At 44.6% G+C, this 27,488-nt stretch overlaps 1 protein-coding gene across 4 annotated transcripts; it reads right to left on the bottom strand.

The window, feature by feature from the left end:
- Window positions 1-61: 61 nt before the first annotated feature.
- On the bottom strand, window positions 62-27,060 carry OTULINL (OTU deubiquitinase with linear linkage specificity like). 4 transcript variants are annotated; one of them, XM_075142476.1, is made up of 8 exons: window positions 26,842-27,060; window positions 11,878-12,037; window positions 11,738-11,769; window positions 11,541-11,632; window positions 7,389-7,538; window positions 6,425-6,553; window positions 2,953-3,225; window positions 62-1,792 (listed from the first exon to the last, which is right to left on the bottom strand). In XM_075142476.1, exons 1-8 carry the CDS (start codon window positions 26,936-26,938, stop codon window positions 1,613-1,615), a joined length of 1,113 nt encoding a protein of 370 aa, XP_074998577.1. In that variant the 5' UTR covers window positions 26,939-27,060; the 3' UTR covers window positions 62-1,612. The 4 variants fall into 4 exon arrangements, with proteins under 4 accessions (XP_074998577.1, XP_074998578.1, XP_074998580.1 ...); XM_075142477.1 differs by having other exon boundaries at window positions 11,878-12,033; window positions 26,911-27,060; XM_075142479.1 differs by lacking the exon at window positions 26,842-27,060 and adding an exon at window positions 24,865-25,914.
- Between the last annotated feature and the right edge of the window lie 428 nt (window positions 27,061-27,488).

Here is a 27,488-nt window from a genome sequence, read left to right as displayed (position 1 = left end):
TGTGTCAAGCCTTCTTAATTAAAAGCTACAAATTATTGAACAAAACTAAACTCAGAAAAACTTTCAGGAAACAAAACTTTTAATACAGAATTCAGGTGTTTGTGTTTATAAATATATATACATATACGTACAAAAAAAAGGACCGTAAGGGATAAAATTGCTTTCCTTTGCACAAAGGAACAGAGCGGTCTCCGTGCACTGCAAGCATTACCATTTAGTTGCCTCATGCAACTGCTTTAGCTCCTGGAGGCCCTGTTCACATTTTTGTTACTGGCTTGTATTTTCTCCTGTAGGAGTTCAAAAACAAACCTGCCTGTCCCCATAGCTCTAGCATAAGGAAAGGAAAGGCTTTGCTGCTTTTCAATACAACCGTATGCCTGTGGGATTGTAAAATTTCCACAAATATCTTGCAAGATCTGCTGTATCATTTTAATATTTGTTCAAATTAAGGTCCCTCCTTTTAGAAATTATCAAAACACAATTGATTCTTTTAGAAAAGAGAACTGGGCAAAATGTTCCATGGAACAAATCTCATTTAGTTGTCCTGGACAGACTGCTTCAAACATTGACGTTTAAACTAAAGATAGCAATCTTACACAAAGAGATTAATATATACACAGAGGATAAAACATGTATACACACTGCTAAATGTACATAATGCATAGAAAATTAGTATTTTCTGAAAAGGCAGTGTTTGTGAATGTATTCTGTACACAGCTTTCTCAGATGAATTGCAAAGGAAATCTTGATATCTCTTGGCAGGTGATGTTGAAATCAGTGCTTAAAGGATTTATGAGTTGACAAAAACCATAGCCAGCTACCGAGTGTAATTCTATTGCATGTTACTTATTAATTAATATTGCCCTTCTTAGGTTTGGGAAAGCTTGTGTACTTTCCTCAGTTATAAAGCAGATCTTCCACTCACTGGCACAGTATTCTTTTGCACGTGGGTTGGTTTTTTGTCCCCTGCTGTGTAACATTTCTTAAGCTTCAGAGATCAGCGCTGAGTGCAGACAGCCTAATTTCAGGTGTCTGAAGTAAGTGCAGCCTGCAGCTGCTTGCTCTGCCCATCCCTGGAGGGAGGTGCTCCAGCAACCGGGGAAGCCACAAGCGATTTGAAGCAGCTCCGCAGAGGCCCCAGTTGACATCCTCCCATCCCAAGTCAATGCAAGTTTAATAGCCCGGAGTATAAACTGTGGGACCCCGGAGTTGCTTCCTGTGGGATTCCTCCTCCCTAGCTAGAGACAGACGAGGGAAAAGCAGTAATTGCTTTAGGAACTTCAGTTTAACCCATCCAGAGATGTCAGAGTAAACCCTTGGGCTAACAATGGAAAACACAGCATCACCTTTGCCTTCTTTGTCATGACAACCTTCAAATATGACATTTTTCCCCCAGACAGTACAGCAAAATATTTTATGGTTTTTATGGCTGACTGGTGGTGAATTGAGCTGTTAATAGGAAAGCAAAATGTTTACACAATAAACCCATAAATCATTTTGTAATCATTAACAAGCATTCTCAAAATCTTACTGCTGCCAATTAGAAACCTAATTCACTGGAACTGGTCACTCACTATATTATACAAAGGAAAAAAAAAAAGTCATTGATCCTTCACGTTCTGAAAAGAGGGATGTGATAGTAGCGGTCGTCCTCGGTCAGGAGAGAAATTTCATTCCATTCTCTTCGGTATTCATCTGGGTAGTTTACCTGAAATTCCTCAGTATTAAACCTATGCAGTCTGTAAACTCTTATCTTTACTTCAAGTAAGTATCCAAGAAGAAACAGTTCAACCTAAAGATGAAAGAAGTCTGTAAGACATTTATTTCTAGACTTAAAAAACTAAACCAAAGACAATTCAAGTTAAGGCAAGTCACCGAGCTTCAAAACAGTAGACAAGGAGTAAAAGGAGCCCTTCTTAAGTGAAGTCAGAAAATTAAAAGCTGGAGGGTATTCTCAATGTTCCAACAGTCCTTCCACTGCTCTTTGGCATGTAGAGGATATTCTGGTTAATGCCTGACACTTTGGAAACATCCCTCTTCCACCTGACACAATACATACCCTGCTCCCAAAGCCAGCTCACGGAGCTTAGCGGGGAGCACGATGGGACTAGCTATTATTAAAAGATTGATACACCTTGAAAAATGGGAAGCCTGCCACCTTGTGATCACTTGCTACATGAGGGAAATATAATAGCAAAAGGAAGAAATTTCCTTGTACTTCATGTATATGAAACTTGAGAACTGGCATCTTCATTGACACTTCTTGCAAAGGATTGTTCAATCTGGAAAAATGCTTTGGAAAAAGCTCATATCCTTGGGCATAGCCAGACAGAGCAGAACTTGTCCAGTTATAATCAAACTGCTCGTGAAGGTGACTGCAACATGCAACAGTTGACTTGATAACTGAAATTGATCATAAAAAATAATTTCACCCATTGGAAAGTGAAACTATTTGCAGAGTGGCAGTGTGGAGCTTAGTCAGTACTTACTTAATATAAAATTGAAAAAAAATCTTAACATAGAACAGTAAATAATTAATAGAGTTCTCATTACCTACTCTTAACAGACATTAGATCTAATGGGAACCAAAAAGAGGGGAAAAAATAAGTGATGATAAGAGGGTTTGGCATGGTGGAACAGATAGGAAAAGCAAAATAACAGGTCAAATCTGCATAATCTAAAATTATTTTACACATCAAAGGTATCATTGTTCTAAACTATGTCTCATTGATAGCTTGCAGCATTTATTTCTGGCCCAGCAAGAAAACTGTCCACCCCATTTTACTCAACTACAGTTTTTTTCCTGGAAGATAAATGACTATCCTCACTCCACTTCCCCACATCCCAAAGAAAAATAATGAGCCAGCTACCATGGATGATGTATGATATATTCACCTAATCCTGTCAGAGATGGAGTAAGTTTTGTGATGTATCTTTCATTTATATCATTACCTGGTCTAGGCAAATAGAGTCACCTATGGAGTTGAGATGATTCATCATGAAACTCAATGGGTCAGATGAAGAATCACGAGCAAGGAGAAGGCTAAAAAGGTTGTGTATGGGTTCTTCCCTGTTCTTTATCTGCTCATAGGCTTCGACAACTTCGTAGAGCATGATGAACTTTATGGCCTCATATAGTTTGTGCTCCTTGCTCTCATCAGAAAAGAGTGTATTACACATGTTTCCTCTTTCTTCATGATCTTTAGTAGCACTTATTTCAGTCCACTGGAAAGCACACAGAAGAATATTAATTAGATTATTAAGAATTCTATTTAATATGAAAGATTCCAAAACAGGACCAATTGCTAGTCTGTACTACACCATTACTGTGGCCAAATGGTGGTGCAAACAAGCAGGTGGCTCTCTGGGATCCGCAGTGAAATCTGAAGCCTTACACATTTCAGTTTCCATTTATCCAGTTGAACCTATTTGCTACAGAAAGCTCCCAGCATCTGGATGCTAATGATAGTCTATGAGGAATTAAATGTAATTCCCCTGTACAAAAGCCATTCTCCATCACCATAGAAAAGCCAGGTATCGCTGTCAGTAAAGAATCTGACAGGAGCGTAACCACCAAAAGGACCTCAGAAAGTTACAGGAAATCCGTATGGGTGCATCAGACATACACACTAGGCCATAAGCAAAGGTTAGATTAAGTGATGACTCCCGACCTGTTTTCAACTTACAGCTTCCAAAATTCAGTGATTTTCCTCTACCCTTTACGTTAAAGTTATCCTAGCTTGAATTCTTCAGATGCTGAGCCCGATTCGGAAGCATGTCAATTAAAAGGAACCTGTACAAACTGGACAAGCCAGCATGATATTATGAACTGTACGTATGTCTTTGGTGTGTTCTGCCTCATGAGGTCAAGATAAGTTGGCTGCACAAGAAGGGACATGACAAAGACATGCATGGGACATGAACAGGGTAGGAATTTCTCATTCGGCTCACGGTTGATAACGAGAGCTCCTGAGCTCTCTGTTGCTCTAGAGGGGTCAAAAGCCAGTGCTCACACCCATCCAGGAGACAATGTTGGACTGGGTATCAAATCAGAAAGCTTAAAGCATCCAATCCTGAACACAGTGGCTAAAAAGAGTCATCTGGATCTGAGAGTTTTTTGGGATCGCAGTAAGAGATGATGCTCAATGACTGGGATTCAAATGAGTTTCAATTAATTCTGCGCTTGTATCATTTATATGTTGAAGTGGCCATAAACTGTAAATTGCAACAACAAAAATTTAATTTACCCATGAATACTAAATCGAGAAACAGATCCCCCATCTCTTCATGCATTCCTGAAGACTTTCCTAACTTAGGTTAAAAGTGAGACCAAGTAGATGAACCACTGCTGCCCCTTTGCTAGAGGACCCCTACTACCTAAGTGAAAAGCCTGTCCTGAGTGTAAAGCACCTACCAACCAAGACGGCCCAGGCACAGCAGCATCTGCAGGCAGCAGCCCCCAAGATGATGACGGAGCTGGGAAAGGCAGCAGAGAGGCACGTGTCTCCAGCTTACCCAACAACCAGGCACTCTTCTGTGGCTTGGGCAATGGAGGCAAGTCTGCGGTGAGGCCCAGACTCACGAGTTTGGGGTGTGTAGCAAGCCTCTTGGAAAAAAGTCTGCAGGTGTATGACTAATACTCCTTGAAAGGCTTAAAATCACACCTTTGGCAGTGACCACTCCTCGCCACCCCTGTATCTTAAAACCATAGCTGGAGCAGACACTTGCATCTATAAGCCTCAGACACTAAGTAATATTTACTAAATCTGGCTATTCAAACTCTGTGGAAACACACCACAGAACTAAGTAGACAGTTAAATACAGCAGAACCTGAACTCCCAGGGCTGGCTCTTTAGCACTTTTCACGCTACTAAATGTACCATAAAACCCTGTTAGTGAAAATAGGCAAAAATCCCTCTCACTGGCCAAACAGCATCTTTATAAAAATAAAATAAAGTTGGGAGCTAGACCTCATGCCCACTAACAGCATAATGCATAATACAGCTGCTCTGCAACAATTTGTTAATTGTATGCATTTGTTCACCATGCTGACTTGAAACTTTTTTCTGTACAAACATCCAGTTTAAGTGCTTCAGGAACTAACATCAACTTACACAGAACTACAAGAAGATAAAAATAAAAGCCCAACAACCCAACACTGGCAAATGCAACGAATGACCAGAACAAAATGGTAAGAACCATTTGCACACAATGCACACAAGAACCACCAGGCACGTCTCAAGAAGACAGGCAGTTGTCACTGTGGCACAGCAAGGTTGCACAGGACCAGATCGCTATTTTAATTCCCTCTTTTTATTACTAATGCTTTGTTTCTAGAGTTAAATCAGTCTATTTGTGGTTTGTTGTTTTTCTTTCAGTAACAATTACTATCACTGAAAATAGGGTTTAAAACTACAGAGTTGTGGCTTATATGCACAGGGCCACATAAAAGGAACTAGCTTAAATGTGTACCAGTAAAATAAGCTGTTGTGGCTGTGGTAAGACAACCCAGAACCATAAGGTGTATTGTAGGATTAAAAGTGACAGGTTAAGGTCTGATATACTGGATAATGGATGCCTTCAGGGAAGCACTTCAACCCAATCTTGGCCAAAGCCCGGGAGTCCAGCAAATACCACTATCCATTTGAAGGCCGTGACCAGGAGAGCATACGAAGCAAACTGCCGGCAGGAGGAAGATGGGGAGGAGAGGGGTGGTGGTGTGCGAGGAACAGTTCACAGCGCACACAACTGCAAGACAACCAGAAACCCCAGAGGAGCTCAAGGAAGGTGCAAGGTCTTGTCAGGCCAAATTTTTATCTCTGTTTCAAAAGGCTTTGGGGCTACTGAAACTCTCAAAGTTTTAAATATGTAAGTAAGAGTTATACTTCTGGTTGGGAAGGCAGGCAATCTGGCTCTGCCGAGCAGAGGGGGCAGTGAGGCTGGCAGGTCTTTGTAATCAAGTGCTTCAGGTTACAGAGAGAAATTATAGTAAAACTGGATAAATACAATGTTTCATGGAGACAGAAGCAGAGGAAAGACAATAGTTTGAGAAGAAAATGCACTATTCATTTGTTCCCTCCCATTTGGGCAGGGAATCCAGGAGGATCTCATACAGCATGTTGTTATTTTTAATCAAAATGATGAGGTGCTGCAGGAGCTGCTTGATGGCAACTAACCATGCAGCAACTAACAGCTGTGGGGAGGATGGCCTCCCTAACTTTCAGGGGGACCCCTAATATTTAACCTAGTAGATCCCCAAAAGCTGGATTCCCCTGCAGGAGAGGAGATGGCCTATGGTTCAGCACTATGAACCTGGGAGGGAGGCTGACTGCCATAGAAATAAGTAACAAGGAGCAGTTCCTTAACTCTGTCGCAACTCATTTCTCAGTGCTTTTTTCCCCCCAGCCACTTCCTAAATACTCACATTTGTCTTCAATGTCTCCATACATTTGCGCAATTTACCGAAGGCATTGGGACCCGTGTATCTTTCTGGCCCAAAACTGTATTGCTGAATCCAGTTGCAACCTTGAGAATACAAAAGCTTTTCAGGGAGCTGGGGATTTTTTTTTAAAAAAAAAAAAAAAAGCTAATTAAGTAGAGATCATAACCATAACAAGAAGTAGAATATAAAGTTATATAAACTTGTCTACACACATTTTAATTTACGATGTGGTTCTGTCCTTTGGTTGTACAGTTCAAACAACAACAACAAAAAAATGGGCTTCAGAGCAACTCAAATGTTAAGAAGGAGGCTCCATTTGACTGCCAAGTCCTTAAGAAACTTGTAAAACAAGGGCAGCCAAAAAAGAAGAAAATATGCTCTCAGCAAAATTTATAACCCCTGGAAAAGCTGATATATCCAAACTGAGGTTTTTAGGATTACAGACACCTTCCAGTTTGCACACGCGTCCCCACAGGCAGCAGCTATAGCTCCCCACCTCCCCGCTGCTGTCTCCTGCCGGAGCTCCTGGAGCCCAGGGCAGGATTCCTGCTGCTCCAGCAACACGCTCAGCTGCTCCCAAGTGAGCCACTTTGCACGGATGTGGATGGGGAGGATTCAGCCATCCTTTTGTGTTAAGGGAGTGACATCTAGCAGGGTGGCAGTAATATTTATACATTCACTTTTTTTTTTTTTTTTTACCATTTAGACTCACATTCACTTCGGTACGTTTAGATCAGGGAGGCCTTTGCGTTCACTTCAGTATGTTTAGATCAGGGAGGCTTTTTCAATTAAGTGTAGTTCAAAGAGTTTGAAAAACTTCTCTTTAAATTCTGCTAACGATTCTCCTCTACTTCCATATCAGACACGTCGGTTTTCACATTGAACAAAGCTTCCTTCTGCTGTGCAAGGTCACCTGAATCACGTTCATTTAGGAAATGAATTTTACCTTTAATATATCTCTCTCTCTCATCCATGATGGAAAAGGAATGCCTTGGCTGAATATCTGAAAAAGCACTGCTCTTAGTACACAGTAGTTGTCCCTCCTGACTTGTCGCAGATATTTGATATGATAGTTCCAAAACAATTCTTCATATGCCTAGAAAAAGACCAAAAAAATTTAGCAATAAACATTTTAAATCTCAGATCAAAGCCATTGGAGTCCAATTCCAAACTACTCCTAAGAGGGGGCTAGGGGAAAGAGCGAGTATATTTATAAGTTTCATATACACAAAAATGTTCTAACTTCATAGGTTTTGTAAACACCTCGCACTGGCACTGCCCCTTAAGAGTGATTCTGCACTCTCTCCAAACCCAGCGACTTCCTCCAGTCTCTGCACTGTCGCTAGTGTAAACATTCACATGGTCAACCAAAGCAGAACACATCAGCGAAGACTTCTTTACCATAACAGCGTTAATGCCGACCTCTTCACAACGTGTGTCAACACGTGGGATGGAGCAGCAAAAGGGCAGGAACAGGCGTCTGGAGAAAACTCCTTTTGGTCATCTTGCACTGACCCGAATCCATCGTGCAATGGTGACTTAAGGAGAACTGGCAGCTCTGTCCTGAAGTGGATGGTCCTCCTTCCAGCTACACAATCCCTGTATTTCCTCTGCACTACCTCTGGCTCTCATCTGAGCCCTTGGTGAGACAATTCAGATCAATCAACTAGCAGAGAATTAGAAAGAGGACTCTACAGTTCCACAGGCCACTGCATCAGTCTCACAGTTTGCCTCCTGAAGGGGGCAAGAAGATGGTCTCAATTCCTGGTCCTCTTTCATCTCAGTTGCTTCCTTGCCCCATCCCAGCTGCATAGTCGCCCCTACTCTGACTTTGCATTGGCTGCGATAGTGAGCCTACTGAATTCATCCTGCTGGGGGAGCGTCCTGCTGCTTCAGCAAGCTCAGGTGGCTCAGAGAAGGGTCCTTCAGGATGAAAGACTCCATGAGCTCACCATCTTGGTGAACCACATCCAACAGAAGACGTAAGAGCCAGCACAAAAGAGGGAGAGGGACCGCTTAGCTAGAATGAGGTGAGGAAAAGGGAGAGACAAGACAAGCAAGGGACTGCCTTGGGGACGGCAAGCAGGTTAGGCTGGTTCAGGACCTCACGAGACCTCATCCTAAAATGTGCTCCTTACTGTGATAACTTCTATATGATATAGCCAGCCATCCGCCAGCTGCTTTATATAAAGGAGTCTCCTTTTCAGCTAGAAGGCTCATGGATTTTCTGAAAGGCATACTGTTGCCCAGTATGTTTTTGAAATTTATTAAAACTTCTACTATCTTTTGTAACGTGTTCCTCCAAATCACTTTTGGCCTTGTGGTGTGTTGTTCTGAGCACTTTTGGCATTGCTGTGTTCCTGCATTTAACTTGGCAATGCTGGATCCTTTCTCTGTTCATCATTTGGACACAACTCCAGCTTTTTGAAAGATACCTTCTTTCTTCTCATAACTCCCTTATGCTGCTGTTTAGCCTTATCAGCTTCATTTCACCCTTTCTTAAGTCCTTCTTCTTATGCATTTGCTCTGTGATTCCAATACCATGACCTAAAACTATATATATGTCAAATACATCAACCGTAAATACTCAAGACCCTTAGCTGTCTTTTAGCTTCTTTTTAACATACTTCCTTGTTTTTATGTAATTTCCCTTCCTGAAGGTGGATGCAATTGTAGTAGGTTTTTTTGCTTTGTTGTTCTTGCAAGGATGTTGAATAGAAGTATGTGCCGTCTCCTGTTCCAGAGAACAGCAACAGAAATTAGAAAGCAACATTTTGAGGCAGATCCTGTGCACTACCCAGGACCAAGGCAAGGGTTGCTTCCTTTCCTAAAGGCTCCCTGAAAAGCTGATCCATGAAACAGTCATTGGCAGCACCTTGAAGTTCAACCCCACAGTTCTTGCCAGTGCAGATGGTTAGTTGGTGTCTCTCATTACTACTGCATCTCCTGCCCCTTCTGCCTTTTTCATCTCTCTCAGCATCATCAGATAATCAGAAATAGGGACCTGGTGCTACATTTGTCCTGTGCTGGTCTGAAATGCCACACAATGAGGATACGAGGATATAACATCACAGTTAGCTGATTCACTGGATTTGACTCTAAGCTTGTTTTATCATAGAATCATAGAATAGTTGGGTTGGAAGGGACCTTTAAAGGTCATCTAGTCCAACCCCACTGCCGTGGGCAGGGACATCTGCAACTCGATCAGGTTGCTCAAAGCCCCGTCCAACCTGACCTTAAATGTTTCCAGGATTGGGGCATCCACCACCTCTCTGGGCAACCTGTTCCAGTGTTTCACCACCCGCATTGTAAAAATTTCTTCCTCATATATAGTCTAAATCTACCCTCTTTTAGTCTAAAATCATTCCCCCTTGTCCTGTCACAACAGGCCCTGCTAAAAAGTTTGTCCCCATCTTTCTTATAAGCCCCCTTTAAGTACTGAAAGGCTGCAAACAGATACTATTACTCTACCACCGGTATAGCTACTTTAGCTGTAAGTTTTATGGGAAAAGTAAAAATCCAGCCCAGTCTTTGAGCCTACCTTGGTGACTAAGGCTTAACACAGTTGAAACAGAGCGCCATAACACCCGTGTTTGCTCTTCTTTGCTCCCGAGGCCCATCCCTGTCACAAGTTAGCGTACCGTAGTGCTGCTCCAACTTCAAGCGCTGGCCAGGGCCCTTCGGAGGCACCGCTGCTCCCGCCATGCCCCCTGCCACGCTGCCTCCGTTAATGGCCACCAAGATATACCTGCCAACAGCCCACTGCACGTGCAGTAACATACGTCTTTCGCGGGAAGTGCAGCTGCCATTCTGCCTATCGGGTGTAAGCACGTATACACAACGTACAGAACTGAAAAACACGTTGGTGAGTTGACAGAAAACAGTGTATCTCGTGTGGTGAACCATGAACTTAGGAGGTCCTTGGCTCGGGAGTTCAGCTATCCATGATCCAAAGCCCAGTTCACTACAGCACAACTCTGTCACTTTGATTCACAGTTACAAAGAAAACTTACTAAGCTGCAAGAAACTATTTCAGCTAAAATGCTGCAAGGTCAGAGAAATAAAAATGCAGGGAGAAGTATAATTACTTCTCAGTAATAGTCACAGCTAGCAGCTCAAAGATACAAGAGGAAAAAGAGAAGGAAAAAAAAAAAACACCAAAAAAACCCCTTACATGGAAAGGAATAAAAAACATAGAAGGAAAAAAAAAAAAGATAATCAGAAAAAAATCAGCACCAAGGATTAGCAGATGCCCACAAGCAGCGGCGGCTGCCACCTCGGCACGCAGCCCAGGGCTGTCTCCAGCCACCCCTCAGCGGCTGATGCTGCGGATGACGAGGACATTAACTATGAGATTAGTAGCTTGTTAGCCCTAGCTACGTGTGGCGAGAGGCAGCAGGAGCTGCCGGGTGTAGTTGGCCTGCGTGCATCCCGCTTGCAGGGCCTCGCGCGGGGGAAGACACCGGCGCAGAAGGGGCCGGGGAGCGCCGCGACAGTGCCGGGCTGGAGCGGGGCTGGAGCAGACGGATGCTGCGCGAAGGCGGGGGATGGCCACCATCCAGCACGCTGGTCCTTGCCCGCTGAGCACCGACCGAACCTGGCAGAGGTCAGGTGTGAGCTCCTGCCCCGCCTGCAGCTGATGCAGCCGGAGAGGGGGGCTCGGCGGCTGCTGGGGGGGCTGCCAAGCACTGGCTGCTGTCACAGGGACCTTCGGAGAAATGGGTGTGTTTCATTCCTCCCTGGAATGAGAGTTTTAACGTTAAATCAAAGGCTGGCCAAGAGACAGCGCCTAAGACCAAGCCATTGGGGCTGTAGCACTGGGGATGATTTTTCCTGTTAAAGCCGCGGCATGGGTCGTTGGTGCTACAGGGGGGAATTCGGAGAAGATGCACGACTAAAATCCAATCTACGTTTTGACCCGGCTCTACTGCAGTCTTTATTTAGACCCATGTTCACGCTGTCCCTTTTGCTTTTCCTTTAGCCAGCCGGTGGAGCAGGCTCTGGTAGCTGCGGCAGCCGCTCGCGCTGGGAGTGCTGTTCCTTTCCCAGGTACTACTTCTCCCCCATCCTCACACAGAGATTGAAATTTAACTCTTACCTCCCTCATGTGTTTGGCCTGCTTTGTTTCTCCTTTCCATTCTCTTGCACTATAACCAAGCAGATCAACTTCTGTCAGCACACTGAGATTCCCTAAATCGAGATTGATTCACAGATTAGTTACCTTCTGCTGTTCTGCATCTAAAGGACAGTTGCGGGGGGGGATTAATGAATGTGGAATGACAACAAAAAGATTACTTATGAGTTTTCTCTGAAGGTAGTTGCTCCACCTGAAATCCAAATGATAAAACAGGTGTCAAAGAGGAGTTGTCAAAGGTCAGTATCTACCAAAACAAACAACAGCGTGGAAGATTAAAGTCTGCGTAATAAAAACCTACCGTTTCAGCAGCTGGGCTAAAAAGCTGTATAGCCTTCTGCAATACCAAAAAACAGCAATGAGGAAAGACATGCTTAGCATTAGCTGCACTTTCACTTTTTGCCACATGAGAGACAAGGATTGCTTGGTGGCTGTTGTCCAGGACCGCACCTCATGCCTTCCTAAAACAGGGAGAAAAAGAGAGAGGAAAAAATCTTGTCACTGTTTTGCAATACTTGTTTCTATTTGTTTTCTTACAAAAAGAAAAATCATCCAAGTACGATACCACTCCAAATGAAACACAAAACATGAAACATAAAAGGCGAGTATATTTTTATGTACTTAACACATATACTTATATACTTAGTTCTTCAAGTTTCTAGGGTTTTGAGTGCACGTGGTTCACATTTCCAAGCTTTCCTCCCCACAGCGAAGGCTAGATATATAGTTACAATGGAGTCACAGGAAGACTGTATCAAAGTAACTGTTCAATAACACAAAAAATAAATTTTTTTTGCTTCAGGATGTGCTGATCCAGAGACCTGTATGGTCATTACTTTGTCACTATGTCAAGGTTTTAAAGACCAGGGGTTCCTGGGAGTTGTAGTCTACAACCGGGCCATATAAGGCAGTATTAGCTGACTAAGCATCATACGACTGCCCGGGGAATTAAAGGAATGTTCCTGCCTCATTTGGGTTAAGTTTAGGGCCAATTTAAAACTCTGGAGAAAACTCCTGCCCGGGGATTTGGTAGAAAGCTCAGGAGATCATCACAAAGGGAGTGCACTCCCACTGTTCTTCACAGCCATAAACCAGGACACGTTTCTGTCGCTCTTGTGGCATTACAGGCAGGGTTAGGGAAGGTTTTGGTTGTCTTTTGTTGCTAAGAAAACCTAGAATGGAGAGAGGGCCTGGAGACTGAATAGTTGACAAAGGCAGTATCTGCTCCCTAAGGGAGAAATTTATCCTCTGGCTGAAATTTAAGCATAGGAAATTCTCGGAGTTAATAATAGAGCAGCTGTTGATCATAAACTTATTTATTGATTTAGTACAAAACTTTAACAGAACTCAACTTTTTATAAAGGCATCCCCAGAGAAGGCTGAAAAGATCCTTCTCCAGAGAGTCCACACGGGGGAATTACTCATTCAGCATAGTTTTATGTCAGTTGAACTTCTGCCCCTCCTGGCTTTAGCAGGAAATTTAAGAGGGGCTTAAGTTTTCCAAGGAAGTTAAGCCCATGCACTGTGGACAACTATCCAGTTGAAAAGTTACATAGGAATCCCAACCTTGGCAACGAGATAAACAGCTACGCATACATTTTTACAAGCACTGTTGCATATATACAGAGCACTGCTAATATTTGGCCTTTTTCAATATTCTGTTGTTTGAAGAAGTTTTATTACAGCATGTCATACGCAAGTTGTCCAGAGGCAAGACCCAGACCTCGTCTCTCCCATGAAAAAAAGGCAGGTTAAGAGCTGTAAATGAAAAGGTGTTAATAAACTTTAAGGAGGTCATCAACTTTAAATTTGGGGTGCTAGTTCCCATTTACACAAAACCCGTGTGCTGTGAACATACAAGATGACGGACAGGTCTTCTGTCAGCTCCTACTGGTAGGCTGCACCACCGGCCGCGTACCCGGCACAACCGGGGTTACGCCTGCACACGCCGAGTAGGAAAAAGCAACACAGGCATTCACGCGCAACCAGAAAGACCAAAAATCTGCAGCTGCAGAAGCATTTATTACTATGCCAAGTAGCAAAGAGCAAAACATCAGCTGTAAGGTTTGAAAATGGCATAGCCCATGGAAACACTGGGACGTTCCCACTTACAGCACGTACACACACTTGCTGCTGAGGGACACCAGTAGGCACATTCTCAATAAGCACCCAAATTGCTACCTAGAGAACAACAACTGAGAATTAGTAACGGACGACAGTCCTGGCAGAATCAAGCCACTGCAAGTTTTTCTCTCTCTTCTTTAGGATAAAGGCATCAGCAATGAAAAAAACCCTGTAGACTGTAAGTAACTGAACCTTCTGCTAACTAGAATGGAACCTGAAGGCTTACAGATGTTGTTCAGCCCATGGATCAGTGGGTATTTTGGATTTACATTGTCACGCTGTTGCATGAAAACCAATGGTGATTCAAATGAAATTCGTTAACAGCAATTTAAACATACAGTATCAAAAGGAAGATGCAGCAGACTTTCATTTCGTTACTTAAAATCACTCTTTTGATGTTGAACAAACTGGGACTATAAAAAGTGAGAGCTGGTCCCTCTGTTAAAATGACATACTTTGCTTTCTGGAGCACCAGAAATACATGTGAATGCAAAATTTCTTCCTTTACCCCTTTTACAGGCAAAAAGATGAGAGGTTTGCATCAGCTTTTAAGTTGAATCAAGCAATCTTTTGAAAAAGCTTTTGACAGTATTAATCTTGAAAAAGACCTACTGGACTCCAACAAACCTCCTTTCAAGGTGCAGAGTCAACAGATGCATGAGCGACTGTTCTTCAAGGAGCACTGGGAAGCACTGGTTTTCCAATTTCAATCAAAAACACAAATCGATGTCAGAGAACATGAGATAACCAAATATTGTTCATCCATTTTTATTTAATAAGGGGGATTTATAAGTAGGTATTTCCCTAATAAAAAGCTTAATGGGAGATGGGAAAACCTGCAAACAGGTGATTTTGAGTATTTTTGCTACACTTGTATTACAGCATACCCTGGACTTCATAAACTTTCCCTCCTGTCATGGGAAAGCTGCTGTTCAAACAGCACTTTGTGATTCAGTTACTACTTTCAGTGCTTATGTCACACTTAGAAATGTAATTACATTTTTTTATTCAAGTAAATGACATTTAGAAGTGGCAGTTGGATTGCAAAGTGCTGCTGGTAAAAATACATCACGAACAAGACATGAATTAAAGAAGAGGGCAGTTTAAAACAGATCTTTCCACCCCCTCCCTGCCCCCTCCAAAATCCTTCAGAACCCGAAGAGCAATTAAATTAATAACACACTGGTGGGGGGAGTAAAATAAACTCACAGATTTTTAAACCCAATCCATTCCCTGGGATATGGACACAATTAATCCTGTTCCTCAGGAGACAGTGACAACCTGTCGGTGCTGCGGCCAGCTGCTGGGCTCACATCTTTTTGAAGACTGATCGCGAGCATCACCGCAAGGACAGGGACGCTCGACTCCTCTCCCACACAGGAGAACAGAGCCCTGGGACTTCTAACACAGCTCCTAGCAGAAATCTGGATAAACAGAGGTTGAACAGCGCTGAAGTCTGAGCTGACAGCAGTGTTTATCTTACAATGCAAGCAGTACACCATGTTGTCTTTTCATGCCACATCATCAGCTTCCTACTAGTGCCAAACCTTAAGCTTTTACCTCCCCCCACAAAGTCAGCAGGAGAGACTCACAAAAGAAAAAAAAAAAAAAAAAGAAAAACCCCCACCAATAACAAAAAAGGCCAGAAAAAAGATGAGCGAGAGACTTAAGATGAGCAAGAGACATCTGCAACATCTGCTTCTTTCACAAGTAACTCAAGAAGACTCTCTAAAGGATTAGCCCCACATTTGACTCCCTCACAACTTTTTCGGAGGCTGCCACCTTAAAAACGCGTAACTGATGAAATGCAAAATGTAAGGGATCAGCCTGGGAACTAGCAGGCAGCACCGTACGCGGCGCTGAAGCACGATCCAATATTGCAGCGTGTCTGATGGCACATTCACCCTTTTACTTTTTTCTTCCCCCCTGTAACAAGGCCATCAGGAAGATAACAGAGTGTCTTCCAAAATCAAAAGCTGACGGTGTGACTTCTTTTAATGATGTTCCTCTTCACAGTCCTTTTGGTACTGAAAGCAGGACATAGTACTTGTTACCATAAAGTGGCCAAGTTTCATACTCCCGTCACACAATACTATGTTCCTAGTTCCCGAAAAGCAGGTATCCCCTCCTTCAAAGAGGAAGAGAGACTTTGGCATCTCTCTGTTCCAACCCTTCTGCTGGCTACCCGTATCCCTCCTTCTCCCTCCTCTCTTGGATCCAGAGCTAGGAAGAGAGACCCCTCAACTGAGAGACACAGGGCTCGGCATGGAGGTCCCCCTCTGCCTGCGCTCAGCGTGTGCCTGCAGAGTCCTCTTCACAGTTGCACATCACTTTTTTCCAGATTATGTAGCATCAGCCTATTTTATAACATATCGCGGTACTAAGTCCCTCTTTTAAGGGAAAAAAAGCACACATATCCTTACAGAGCAGGCAGCAGCGTGATGCACAGATGCGCACATGTGCTCATACACCTCAACTGACTGAAGCAAGAGGGAGACACAGCTATTAATAGCTAAAAAGCTATTAATTATACAAATTCAATACCTACAATAGATTACACCCCATGACAGCTTAGAAGAGAGAAACGTGCCTTTTTAAGTAGTGCCAAGCCTTTTTAAGTAGTGCCAAGTCATTACAAAGTCTTTGATTTCCCAGTTTATCATCAGTGCTACACCAAAAAAATGAAAAACTACTGAAAACATATCAGATCAAGCACAAAACACGGTATGTGAGAAGCACTGATTAATTCAATAATTATTTCATTATGAAACCCTTCCTTTTCACAGCAAAGCAATGTCAACTTGTTAAGCAAACTTTCTTCACCTGTTGTAATACCACAACTAGAGATGAGGATCTCTACTTGGTATAAGAAGAAAAAGAGAATCATTTACAGGCAAAGACTGTAATCATCAGTGACTTATCAGAAGTTCAACCATGTCTGCTGATCAGATCTCAACTTCTACTCCAAAAAACAATACAACAGAATCCCAGCCCCAAACCGTAACTAGAATCACGCCATTACCCAGAAAACAGAATAGCACTGAGGCCCATCACTTGCAAGAAAGGCTTTATTTACACAGCTGTCCAACGCAGGAGTCGCAAGTGCTCTCTCAGTCCTTGTCCCCTTTCTGCAAAGATCTTCCAGGAAAAATAAAGTAGAAAGGCTGGCAGCCTCCTTTGGACTCCCTGATCGTCAACAGGACCCGAACTGCTGCTGTAAATGTATCTACACTGTTGTGACACACACTTATTCCTCCTCTGTGGCAACAAGCATAATGCATTCTTTACCTACTGTGTGATTATCTAAAATGTGCCCTATTAGAGTTACCCTTACAAAACCAATTTCATTTATATAATCAACATATTAATGCATGCCCTAGCCTGCACATACCATTTCCCTCTCTCCAAATGCCTACAAGAACAAAAGGAAAGTTCAGTTCTTGATCTCCTGTATAATTCAGCTTCCTTTTTAAGGCACAGGGTGCTTCATCCAGGACTTTCAGATGAATAAAGCTCAGCTACACTTCCATTTATGTATGAAAAAACATGAGAGAAGCCTTCAGAGAATTTACAGTCCAGAGCAATATGTGAAAAGCATTTCATGCCATAAAAAACAAGTATCTCTTTAAAGCTCTTATTCTTGAGTGAAAAAAAAAAAGAAAAAAAAAACCCTCCTTTTAAAGAAGGAGCCTCTGAAATTTCTGCTACTGTGATGATTTTTTTTTTTAATGTGGAAAAAAATCTGTCCTCATTCAGAATTGCTATTTACTGCCTGTACACTTCAAACAGAACTTACGTAAATGCACTAAATCTATTATTTGAAGGAAGCCCACTCTAAGGATTCTTACTACGCCTGCTGCCAAGTTGCATGTTGAGTCATCCCTAACGCTGCTCATGTTTGTTTCTGGTTTATCTATTTGCAAACACAACTCTCAAAATGCCTTTTATAATTTTTTGTTTTGTTTTGTTTTTCTGTGCTGAATCCAAACTGACACAGTAAAGGAAATACTTTCCTCCTGAACATCTTATGCTTAAGTTTAGCTGAAAGGCTAAGTGGTATAAATACCTTGGGTTTTCCTGTTGATTTGTCTAGATAACTGAAGCTTTGGTTATGGGAAAAAAAAGTTGAAGTCTTACTTAGCAATAAGAACTATTTTGCTCCTCCTTTTTTTAAATCATGTTTGCTAGACAGCACCAGACTTGTACCTGCAGCCCAGCCCTCCAAGGATGCGCAGGCATTCGGCGCCAGCGAGGCTGGGTGGTACCAGAGGCAGCATCCCTCCCGGTCTCTCCGGGCAGAGGTCCGGCAGGCTGCAGCGGCGGCTGCCCCCTCCCTGGGCTCCCTGCCGTGGGAAGCCCCCCGGCCCTGCCCGGACGCACGGCCGACCCCCCTCCCAGGAGGAGCAGGACCTTCTCGAGCCTGCCGCCCGTCCCCCCAGAGGAAGGGGCTGGTGGGCTCTGAGACTCCAGCAAGGCCCACAGCAGTGGCCACCACATTGGCACTGGAGGAGGGCTGCAAGTGGCAAAGCAGAGGAGCCCCCCCAACTGCACGCGAGGAGGGGTGAGAGACACCTGGATCGAGGAAGAGGGAACGTCAGCAGAAACCCGCATGGGAAGGATCTCAAGGCGAGCAGCATAGAGGAAAACAAGCTGCTTGTCGGACCCCACCAGCAGCGCTCCTGGGACAAAACACCCCTTGGTCGGCCCCAGGCGAGTCCCCAGCCCCTCAGTGGTCACCAGCTGGCACATTCCCAAACAGTGGCTTGACACCTTGAGGGGTCCTTTGCTGAAGTGCTGTAGCCCAGAGGAGAAAGCTGCAAGAAACGCCAGTCAACTTGGTAGGCATGCACCGCAGGACGGTCCAAGGAATTTTAAGTTTCTACCTATCAATAAACAGTTATCCCAAGTGATAGCTGGGAAAACAGCAGCATCAAGTAACCCATGACAAACAAAAAATCAGCTCATCTGAGCTTGTTTACTCTCTAAGCAGCATCAGTCACAGCTGTTACTTCCTACAGGCGGTGCCTACATCTGCCGTCAGGTAAAGACCCTGCTTTGAAAGCCAGCCCTCTTTGACCAGGTTGCATCCATGTAGCCCGTCATTCCCATCTCCGTACAGGATCTGACTGCTGTACCCTCACGACACAGATTTTACATCTGTCTTCAGAGCACAGCCCTCTCCAAAAGTGTACCAGGCTCTGCGTGCAGTGAAGTGCCCCGTAGAGTTGTGTATTTTTCATATGGATTAATAATCACATGTAATTACGATTAATAATCACAAATAATTCACATCTCCTGGTAGTGCATCAGATCACAAAGCCTGTGCTTTCCCACTAAGTATGTGCAGAGGTTATTCCAGCTGTGTTATTTGTTTGCTTGGGAGTTTTACTTGCCTCTCTCCCTCTTTCCAAGACAGATTAGAAGCAGAAGGGAAAGGCAACAGAAAGCAAAATATCAAAGCCATCGCTCTGAATGCAAATGTCAGAAATCGGTCTTGCATCTCTCTCCCCTGCCTCTCAATGTCCAGCCTGATGAAAGTCAAAACTTCAGCTTTATTCTGCCGAGCTAATGCTATTAGGATGGCAGCAGCTGGGGTGTTTAAAGCCTGCTCTCTCTTCATCTTTTAAAGGGCAACAGTTTCAAACTGGCATTTTTTAATTAGCTCATGTGCATGGGAGTCTGCTGCCTTTTTTTGACAGTTCATTACCAGGCACTTCTTGCCTAAAATCTTAAGCAAAAAAGGCACATTAAAAGGTAAAACTGACTGCATCAAGATAACTTAAATTTCAGTTACTATCACTCAGTGTAATACCAGTGTCACAGCTAGTTCAAACATTTCGTAAAAGTGTGATTCAAGAACCCAGAATATTCTGTATGGAAGCTCTCTGCTTGTAAAAACACATTATTATTATTGCTAATGCACGTTTGGTATTGTTACAGACATTTGGATGCCAAGAGAAGCTTCAAGCGAAGTGCTCTGGACGTCGGTTGCAGGGACCAAGAGACCACGGTTCCCCGACACCTCTGCATTTGCACAAGCTCCCTAAAAACTGGACAGTTATGTGGCAAGGTCTACATAAAATACAAATTATGCAGCCCTGTAAAATATGGTGAAGTGCGACCCTGCATATCGAGCTCTTCTCAAGGGGCTGGCACTTGGCAGGGGCACAACTTACTTTCACTTGTAAGCTAAGAAAATGAAATATAGAGTACTGGACAGTTTCTAACCTTGGAACCCAGCAGTGTCATTTTTAGAGATCTACAATGATATGAAATCCTGCATTTTCAAGACCTCAGCCTTTGGCAAGCATGTCACAGCTGAAATTCGTGCGCAGGAAGCGACACGAAATGAAACCAGAACTGAGGAACAGCAAACACGTCCGCAGGTCACTCCTGGACAAACATGGTAGGACGTCTCTTTGTCACACAGACAGACCTGAAAGAAGCATTTAAGTTTGCAGAAGGACTGATTTTGCATAAACTCAGTGATTAAAAACTTGTCAGCATTTCCCCGGTGGCAGCTGGGGCAGTGCCAAGCACCTTGCCATGATGCCTCCTCGCTGCACAGATGCTAGGGCAGACTTGATGATGCTCAAAGCCCCACGCACACCACAGCATATCAAGGCACTAGTTTGATGCTAAGGTACACATTTCCCACTTTCATAGCACCATTCACCCAACATGACCACCCCGCCCTGGAAACATAAATGCTAACACTCAAAAAATCTGGAAAATCTTGGCAACATGTTATGGACAAGGAATCTGAGAGGGGGTCTTGCCCCTCTCACGTGCAGAGCTAGTGACAGGACTAGAGACTGAGCGTACATGGCCACATCGTCCCGTGTTTTTAGCCCTCCACTTTGATGTGATGTGGCTCAAATACGACAACACAACTCTTCTGCTCAGTCCACAGCCGTCTCCTCAGAGACATGTTTGTTGAAAGAAATGTTCGGGCAGCACAAGTTGCCTTGCTAGCCACATCCCTCTGCACGGGTACGTGGTGCAAGTGGCATCTGTCCCCGTCGGTGACATGGGGACAGGAGCTAGAGACACACCTCCTCGCTCTGTCAGGAGCCTCCAGCACCTCCACACGGGCTACAGAGAAATCCCACGCACTGGGGTCTGGATCCTGAGGATGCCAAAAATGTACAGTATCACTCCTCAGCAGTAAAAAAATGGGAAGAAGCTACAAAGACAGAATAAGGCTGAAAAGAAACTAAAAGCTGCTGACTTAAAACTTTCTCAGAACATTCATGAAGTAGTCTGCAGCAGTTTTGGAGTATTTTACAACATGCTTGCCTTCACTGGAGTCTTCTCAAGAAGTGGACAATAACACCCTTATCTCCTTTTTTCCCTCACTTATGCTAGGGCAAAACTTTGACATGATTTTATATGATCAGGCAACAGCTAGCCCAACCATATACTGTTCATGGGAAAAATCCAAACTTCCCATCAAACCGAATTTTGTCATATACAAACTAAACTCTCGCTAGCATCTCACAACTGGTACAATATCCCTAGCTACAAACTCCGCTCTTAAAACTGTCATTGACCACTTTTATGTTGCTGTGGCTTAAGTACACGAGTCCTGACAGTTTTCTATCATGAAACACTGACATTTTAGTTAATAAATAGCTATTTCTCTCTTTTTCTGGAAGGCACGACATTATCACGTCTGATCCCTGGCGCTGCAACCATGCACAGAGGAACCGGTGTTTGCCATGCCGGGAATCCCAGCAACAGAGCAGACGGGCAAAGTTCCCCGTCACTGCTACGTGCCAGCACCACGCCAGCTGTATCAACCCAGGAGTGCAGAAAGGATGCTGTGTGTCCACTGTGCTTTCCCAAATTCCCTCAAAGCAGAAAACAGATCCTGAAGTGATTCAGGGTCAGATGTCAGACAGCAACTCGGATTAGCGTTTGACTTTAAAGAGTACCGTAACTCCTTCAGAAGTCAGAATGCCTGAATAAAAACGTCGTTAGAATAGGACTAATGTGGCCCAATGGTAATTTTTAAAAAAAAAAAAAATTTCACAGCCTAAAACAAGAGAAGATTAAGAAGTTCCTTAAGGTAAACTTTATGCAATTCTAATCACACCCACAAATTTAGTTATGCAAGTGTAATGAAAGCAGCGTAATTATACAACCTTTTGACAACTGAGCACTGGTTATTCCCCTGTGTTTTCAAAACAACTAAAGTACAACCATACTCATCTCCCCTAGCAGAGTTTGGCAGCGTGACTCCCACAGTTCAGCTGCGCAGGGTCAGGAGGTACAGCATAGAGGTATTTCTGAAATCTCAAACTCATTTGCCTGGGTAATCATGCGAGGCCAATCGTTTTCAGACATTAAGCTCAAGAAAAACTGCAGACATTACTGCAAAACCCTTTAATGTTTGTTGTTATATCCTTGGTAGATAGGATGTGAGGATTTAACCTGGAAGCTGTATCTAAGAAACAAGGTGGACAGAAAGTCCTGATGCTGAACGGGAAATCCACACCATCTCCTCAGGCAACCTGGTCCAAAAAGTTAAACAAAATGAAAAAAACTTATATCCCAATGGCAAAAAAATCTCAGAACTACAAAAATTAAATAATTTTTTCAGAATTCCAAATCCAAATGCAGACACTTATCCATAAAAGCACTTGCATTTAATATGCTGACTAGCATTTTAATGCTGCTTTTGCCCTTGAAAATCAACTCTAACACCCTTTACCTAGTCGTATTTTGTATAGATAAGCAAAATTGCAGCTTTTCCTCTTAACATACGGTGTCCCCTTCAATTTCTAATTACATTATTTGTCCAGCAGGAAAGAAATAAAGTTCTTAAAGGAGCAAACTTTAGTGACTACAAAGAAGTCTTCTGAGCCTTGAAACCAAAACAGGTCATTTCTTCCTGTTTCACACACTTCACCTCTTTGTTTCATCACCTGCAGAAACTGGAGTGGGCCAAAGGACGGAAGTGGGAATAACTGTACTTGCACATATTAGCGAGGGAGCAGTTAGCACCACACTAGCTTAAAACTCACTTACTAAATACCACAGAAATCTGGTTCTTTCTCCACTGCAGAAAATGAAAGTACAAGCTGAATGCAATTTGTACAGCTCCTCCAAAAAGCAAACCAGTTGGTTAGTTTGAAAGGCAGTGCAAAATGAGAGCTGGACCAGTAACCATCAAAGCAGAAACATATCCTAAAACGTACAGCAGAAAAGCAAGCTGGCAGGGCATGGTATCTTATGTCACAGTGATATAAAAGATGCACGACACCGAGAGCTACGTGCAGGTGGCAAGCAGATCAGAAGGGTGCAAGTCTTTCTGAATCACGTGCTCACTTCTGATCCCCTTTTTCCTAAACCTTCACCTTTCTGATGGGAACAGAAGCCAGACTGCCGCATTCAAATTTAGATTCCACACAGTCAAAAAAGAAAATAAACCCAAAGAAAAAAAAGAACAAAAAACAAACAGCGGACCCCACATGCACACCTGTTGTGAGAATGGCAGGGGCTGTTGTTTTAAAACCACGACGACCTCCCTGTACCTTGGCGCTAACGGCGCAGAGCGCTCCCAACACACCAGCTCCCAACCCAAACCCAAACCCAAACCCGTCTCAAACACACGTCCCCCCCGGCAGCCCCTCCCCAGCCCCCCCGCAGCCCCGGCCACCGCCCCCCGGGCAGGCGGGCTGCCGGCGGAGCACCGCGGAGGGGGGGACAGCCCAGGCGGCCCCGCCGCCGAGACCTGGGGAGCAGCCTTCCGGGTATGGCCCCTGCGGGAAAACGGTCCCGAAAGAGTCAGGTGGAAAATGAAATGAAATAAAATGAAAAACAAAACAAAACAAATAAAGCCGAACCCTCCCCGCAACCGCCTCACCCGCCGCGCCGCTCTCCGCCGCCGCCTCCCCGGGGATCAAACCCCGGCTACAAACGCAACGCCGGCACCGCCCGGGGCGGCCCCGCGGGATCCCCGCCCCGGGGGCCGCCCCCCCGCCCGGCCCGGCCCGGCCCGGCCCGGCCCGGCCCCGCTGCCCTCCGGCCCGGCCGCTGCCGGCCCAGCCCCGGGCGGGGGTTGCTTTCGCTGGGCTGCGCGGTGAGAGGGCCTGGGGCCGGCTGCAGAAACCGGGGGGTGACGCAGGCAGCGTGGTGGTGGCGGACCCCGTTTCGGGGAGGAAGCCCTTGTCACCCCTCTCCCAGCCTGTCCTCAGCTTGAGAAACGAGGGGGGTTCTCCTTTTCCCCTGCAGTCCCTGCAGCTCCTCCATTAGTCAAAGGTAATTTGTGCTTTGGTGTCACGCTACGTTATTTTACGTTTTATTGCAGTGGTTCCCTTGATGGAGACCAATGTCATCAGCATCTGTCTGAAATCTAGCGATGAAACACAACCACAACTTAGTGACTTCAGAGTTGTTGGGGTTTTTTTTCCCCCCATCGTTAAATGTTCATTTCCTCACTAATTCACTCATTAACAAGATGGAGTGCATTCATCCAGAAAGAAATTCACCCTTGCCAGGTGCCTTCCCTTTTGGCAGTCTTTTAGGTGTAATTTCTCCCAGCTGTATATAGAGAATTTGCATAGACCAGTGTAATTTCTTTTCTGGTTACACATTAAGGAACAACTTTCTTCCATCTCCCTAGGGACTTTGCAGGAAAAACAGAAGGGAATTGTAATGGTCTGAACAAGTGACGCAGACTTAAATCTTTCACAGAGTTATAAGCAGTTTGCTCCAGCACAGAGCTAGGCCAAACTTACAGGGTTTATTTTTTTTCTTTTTCCTAAAATGTTGTAAGATACTAAAATGGTTGGAGATAGAAAATCTATTTTCTATCTTATCTTTTCTCTAAGTGGAAAGAAACACTTTTCATGAAACAGTGGAGAGATTTGTACTGTCTGGCATGGATGTCAGATTGTTTCTCCATCCATCTCAGTTAACCTGGGCAAGGAACGAAACAGACAAAACCTGTTGAACATTGGCGTGCCCCGCGCTTGCATATATGCACTCATAGAAAGCCACTAACACACTTATCCAAGTAGGCTTAAAAAAAATCTAGGCTTAAAAACCAGCTAAGAATAGCAAGAGTAAATAGTTGACTTAAGGGGCCTAAAGCTGTCAGTTGTGCAGCACTGCGTGCTACTCCATAGAAAAATCCATTTTGGAAAAAAAAAATTACCTATTTCTAAGTGCCAGCTCTCTGCCTCTCCGCAGCATCAGCTAGCTGGTGCTGTCCGCTCGGACGTGCAGTTTGTGGTTGAACATCGCTGTCTCTCAGGAGGCGCAGCCGAGAGAGATGCTGTTAGGATATAGCTGACACGGCGTCCACCTGCAAAGGCTTCAGCCACGTCTTGCCTGCAGCTATGGCGTGCCTCAGCTTCCCTTTCCAGCTGCCTTCTCGCCTTGGCCAGGCCAGCGTCAGTGCCGCCTGATGGTTTAGCGTTCCAGACAAATCCAAATTTGCCTCTCTCTGCCTTCTCTAACCTGTGTTAAAATCTTGGGATTTAATAGGCGATTTCCTTGTGCAGATAGGCCTGAAAGTTAATGTTTATCTGGCTGCTGACTCATTAAGGGAAGAGAGATGAAACACGCATAGTACAAGCACTGCAGATCAACCCCTGTCAGCGAGTCCTTCCCGCTTCCCGGCTCTCTGCTCTCCTCTCGGGGCATTTATTCAGCACTTCAGTGCAATCTAGAGAATAGCCTATGCCCCTCTACGCATCCTCGTGCTGGGAATAAGCTCTGGGGCAGTCAATCACGTGGCGGTCACTCACTTGAAACCTCTTGAGGTATTTTTTAATGTACACTGTCCATATGCCTTTTCTTCCTCCTTAAGCTCTTTCCGGACCTCTTCCCTGAGCCACTTGCAGAGAGCTCTCTACTACCCTACTTTCCCATTTGTGGGCTTCGGCAGGAGAATATTGTCTCTCCTCCTTGCAAGTCGCTGACCCCGGCCGGCCTCTACCTCCTCTGCAAGCCCCTCCCTGCTCTGGGATGCAGACAGCTCTGGTGAGACCGAGCCAAGTAACACAGCGGCCTCCTGCACTCCGTGCTGGCCTGCTCGGGGTGCGCTCAGGCCATTCCTGTTGGCTGAACAAGAGTTAGGGTAATCCTAGGGAGAGCAAGCAAGGTCGAGGTCTGAGCCAGGATCAACTGCAAAAAGGGGATAGCAGCTAACTGGAAGGCATCTTCCGTTGCAGACTGTGCAGAAGGCGAAACACGCTGCTGCGAGGCTTCAGAAAGCTTCAGAAAGTGTGAACTTCCCCAAGATATCTTGAAAACAATACTGGGAGCTGGAGAAGGCCTTCCTTAAAGCATGCATTCAACATGTTTCTGCAGAAGTAATGCTTCCCCTGCTTTGACCCCGAGTAGGCAGCAGCTCCGTGGGGACAAGGGTAGAGCTCCAGGGAGCTCCGACTGGAAGCAGCCTAAGTTTGATTCTCTTCCTCCGGACTTTCTGGTCATGGCATTTTGCACATATGTATGATACTCAGACAAGGCTACGTGCTGATGGCAATCCCCTACCGGTATGGATATTTGTGATATTTCCTTCCTTTAGGGGAGCATTATGAACTCTCCCATAACATGAACCTCCAGGTTTTTCTGCAGGTCAAGGCATCGCCGAGCTGCAGGCATGGCTGCGACCACCTCCCTCCGCTTGTACCCACAGGAGACTGCACAGCAATTACAGCAAAAGCTTATACTGAAAGCTGCACTAAGCAAGCGTGAAGACATTTTAACTGTCCCTGTTTAAACCCACACAGCAGCAGCAGCAGCAGCAAGTGCCGGGTTCTTGCTCCCACCTGCAGGTGAGCAGCAGGATTATAATCACAGCCCATAGAACGTAAACAATTCAAAAGGAGAGCAAAAATTGTCTGCTGAGACAAAGGCAACAGCATCCAACCCAGTAAAAGTAGGAAACCTAGGTGCAGAACGGGTGAGAGCTTCACCGTTCAGTTTTTCAAGTCCATTATTAACAGTCAGGAACCATTTCCCTATTTATCATCATTTATTACTGCTACTAAGGCCAGGTATAGTTCAACGCAGAGATAAAAGTAGTGCCCATGCAGCTATGATCTGCAGCACAGGAGCTTCCTATAGCTGATCACCAGCTTGGTGAGATGCCAAAATTTAGAGCACAGCTCTACGAACTTACCAACACTTCTCTTTGAGTGGTTAATTCTGCTCTGTTTTTCTCGCTCAGTGAACTGCTCTCTGTTCTTACTTGCCTTTCTGTCATGTCGCCTCTGCATCTCCTCTCCAGAGTATCCCCCTCAGCTAGATTTCTCTCCCCTGACTTCTTCTGCTGGGGGTAGAGAATGAGTCTCTACGGCCTCAGCTCGTCTTCGCAGATCAACAAGCTGTGAGAGGATCTGGCTTCCTGTTTCATTTCCGTTGAAGTTCTCAGAGTCACACAGAATGTGCATGCTTCTCCATATCCAAGCCACAAGAAAAAAAAATCCGGCATAACTCAGCTATTTATAAAGGTCACATTGCTACCTCCCGCCACATCTTCCAAGCTGTGTGAGGGCTGGAGGTTGCAGGGTGATTTTCACCTAGAGGCGGTCTCTGTCCTAGTGGCAGCCCTCAGAGAGTCGCAGCCTCTTCTCTTCAACTCCAACCTCATGTTTGATTGCTAAGCATTTAACATTACTTATCAGGCAATCAACGTGCTTTCTGTAGAAACTGTGACCGTGAAGAGGAAGCAGGTGGTCCACACAAGCATCCCTTCTCTATTGAGATATGAACCGTGCTATGTAAAAGCAAAGCTTGCACAGGTATGATTAAATCACTTCATAGATA

This window comes from Calonectris borealis, chromosome 2 (genome assembly GCF_964195595.1).
Source record: "Calonectris borealis chromosome 2, bCalBor7.hap1.2, whole genome shotgun sequence".
NCBI classification, from domain to species: Eukaryota; Metazoa; Chordata; class Aves; order Procellariiformes; family Procellariidae; genus Calonectris; species Calonectris borealis.
The sequence above is the reverse complement of the archived record's forward strand: the minus strand, read 5'-3'. Positions and strand labels throughout refer to the sequence as shown.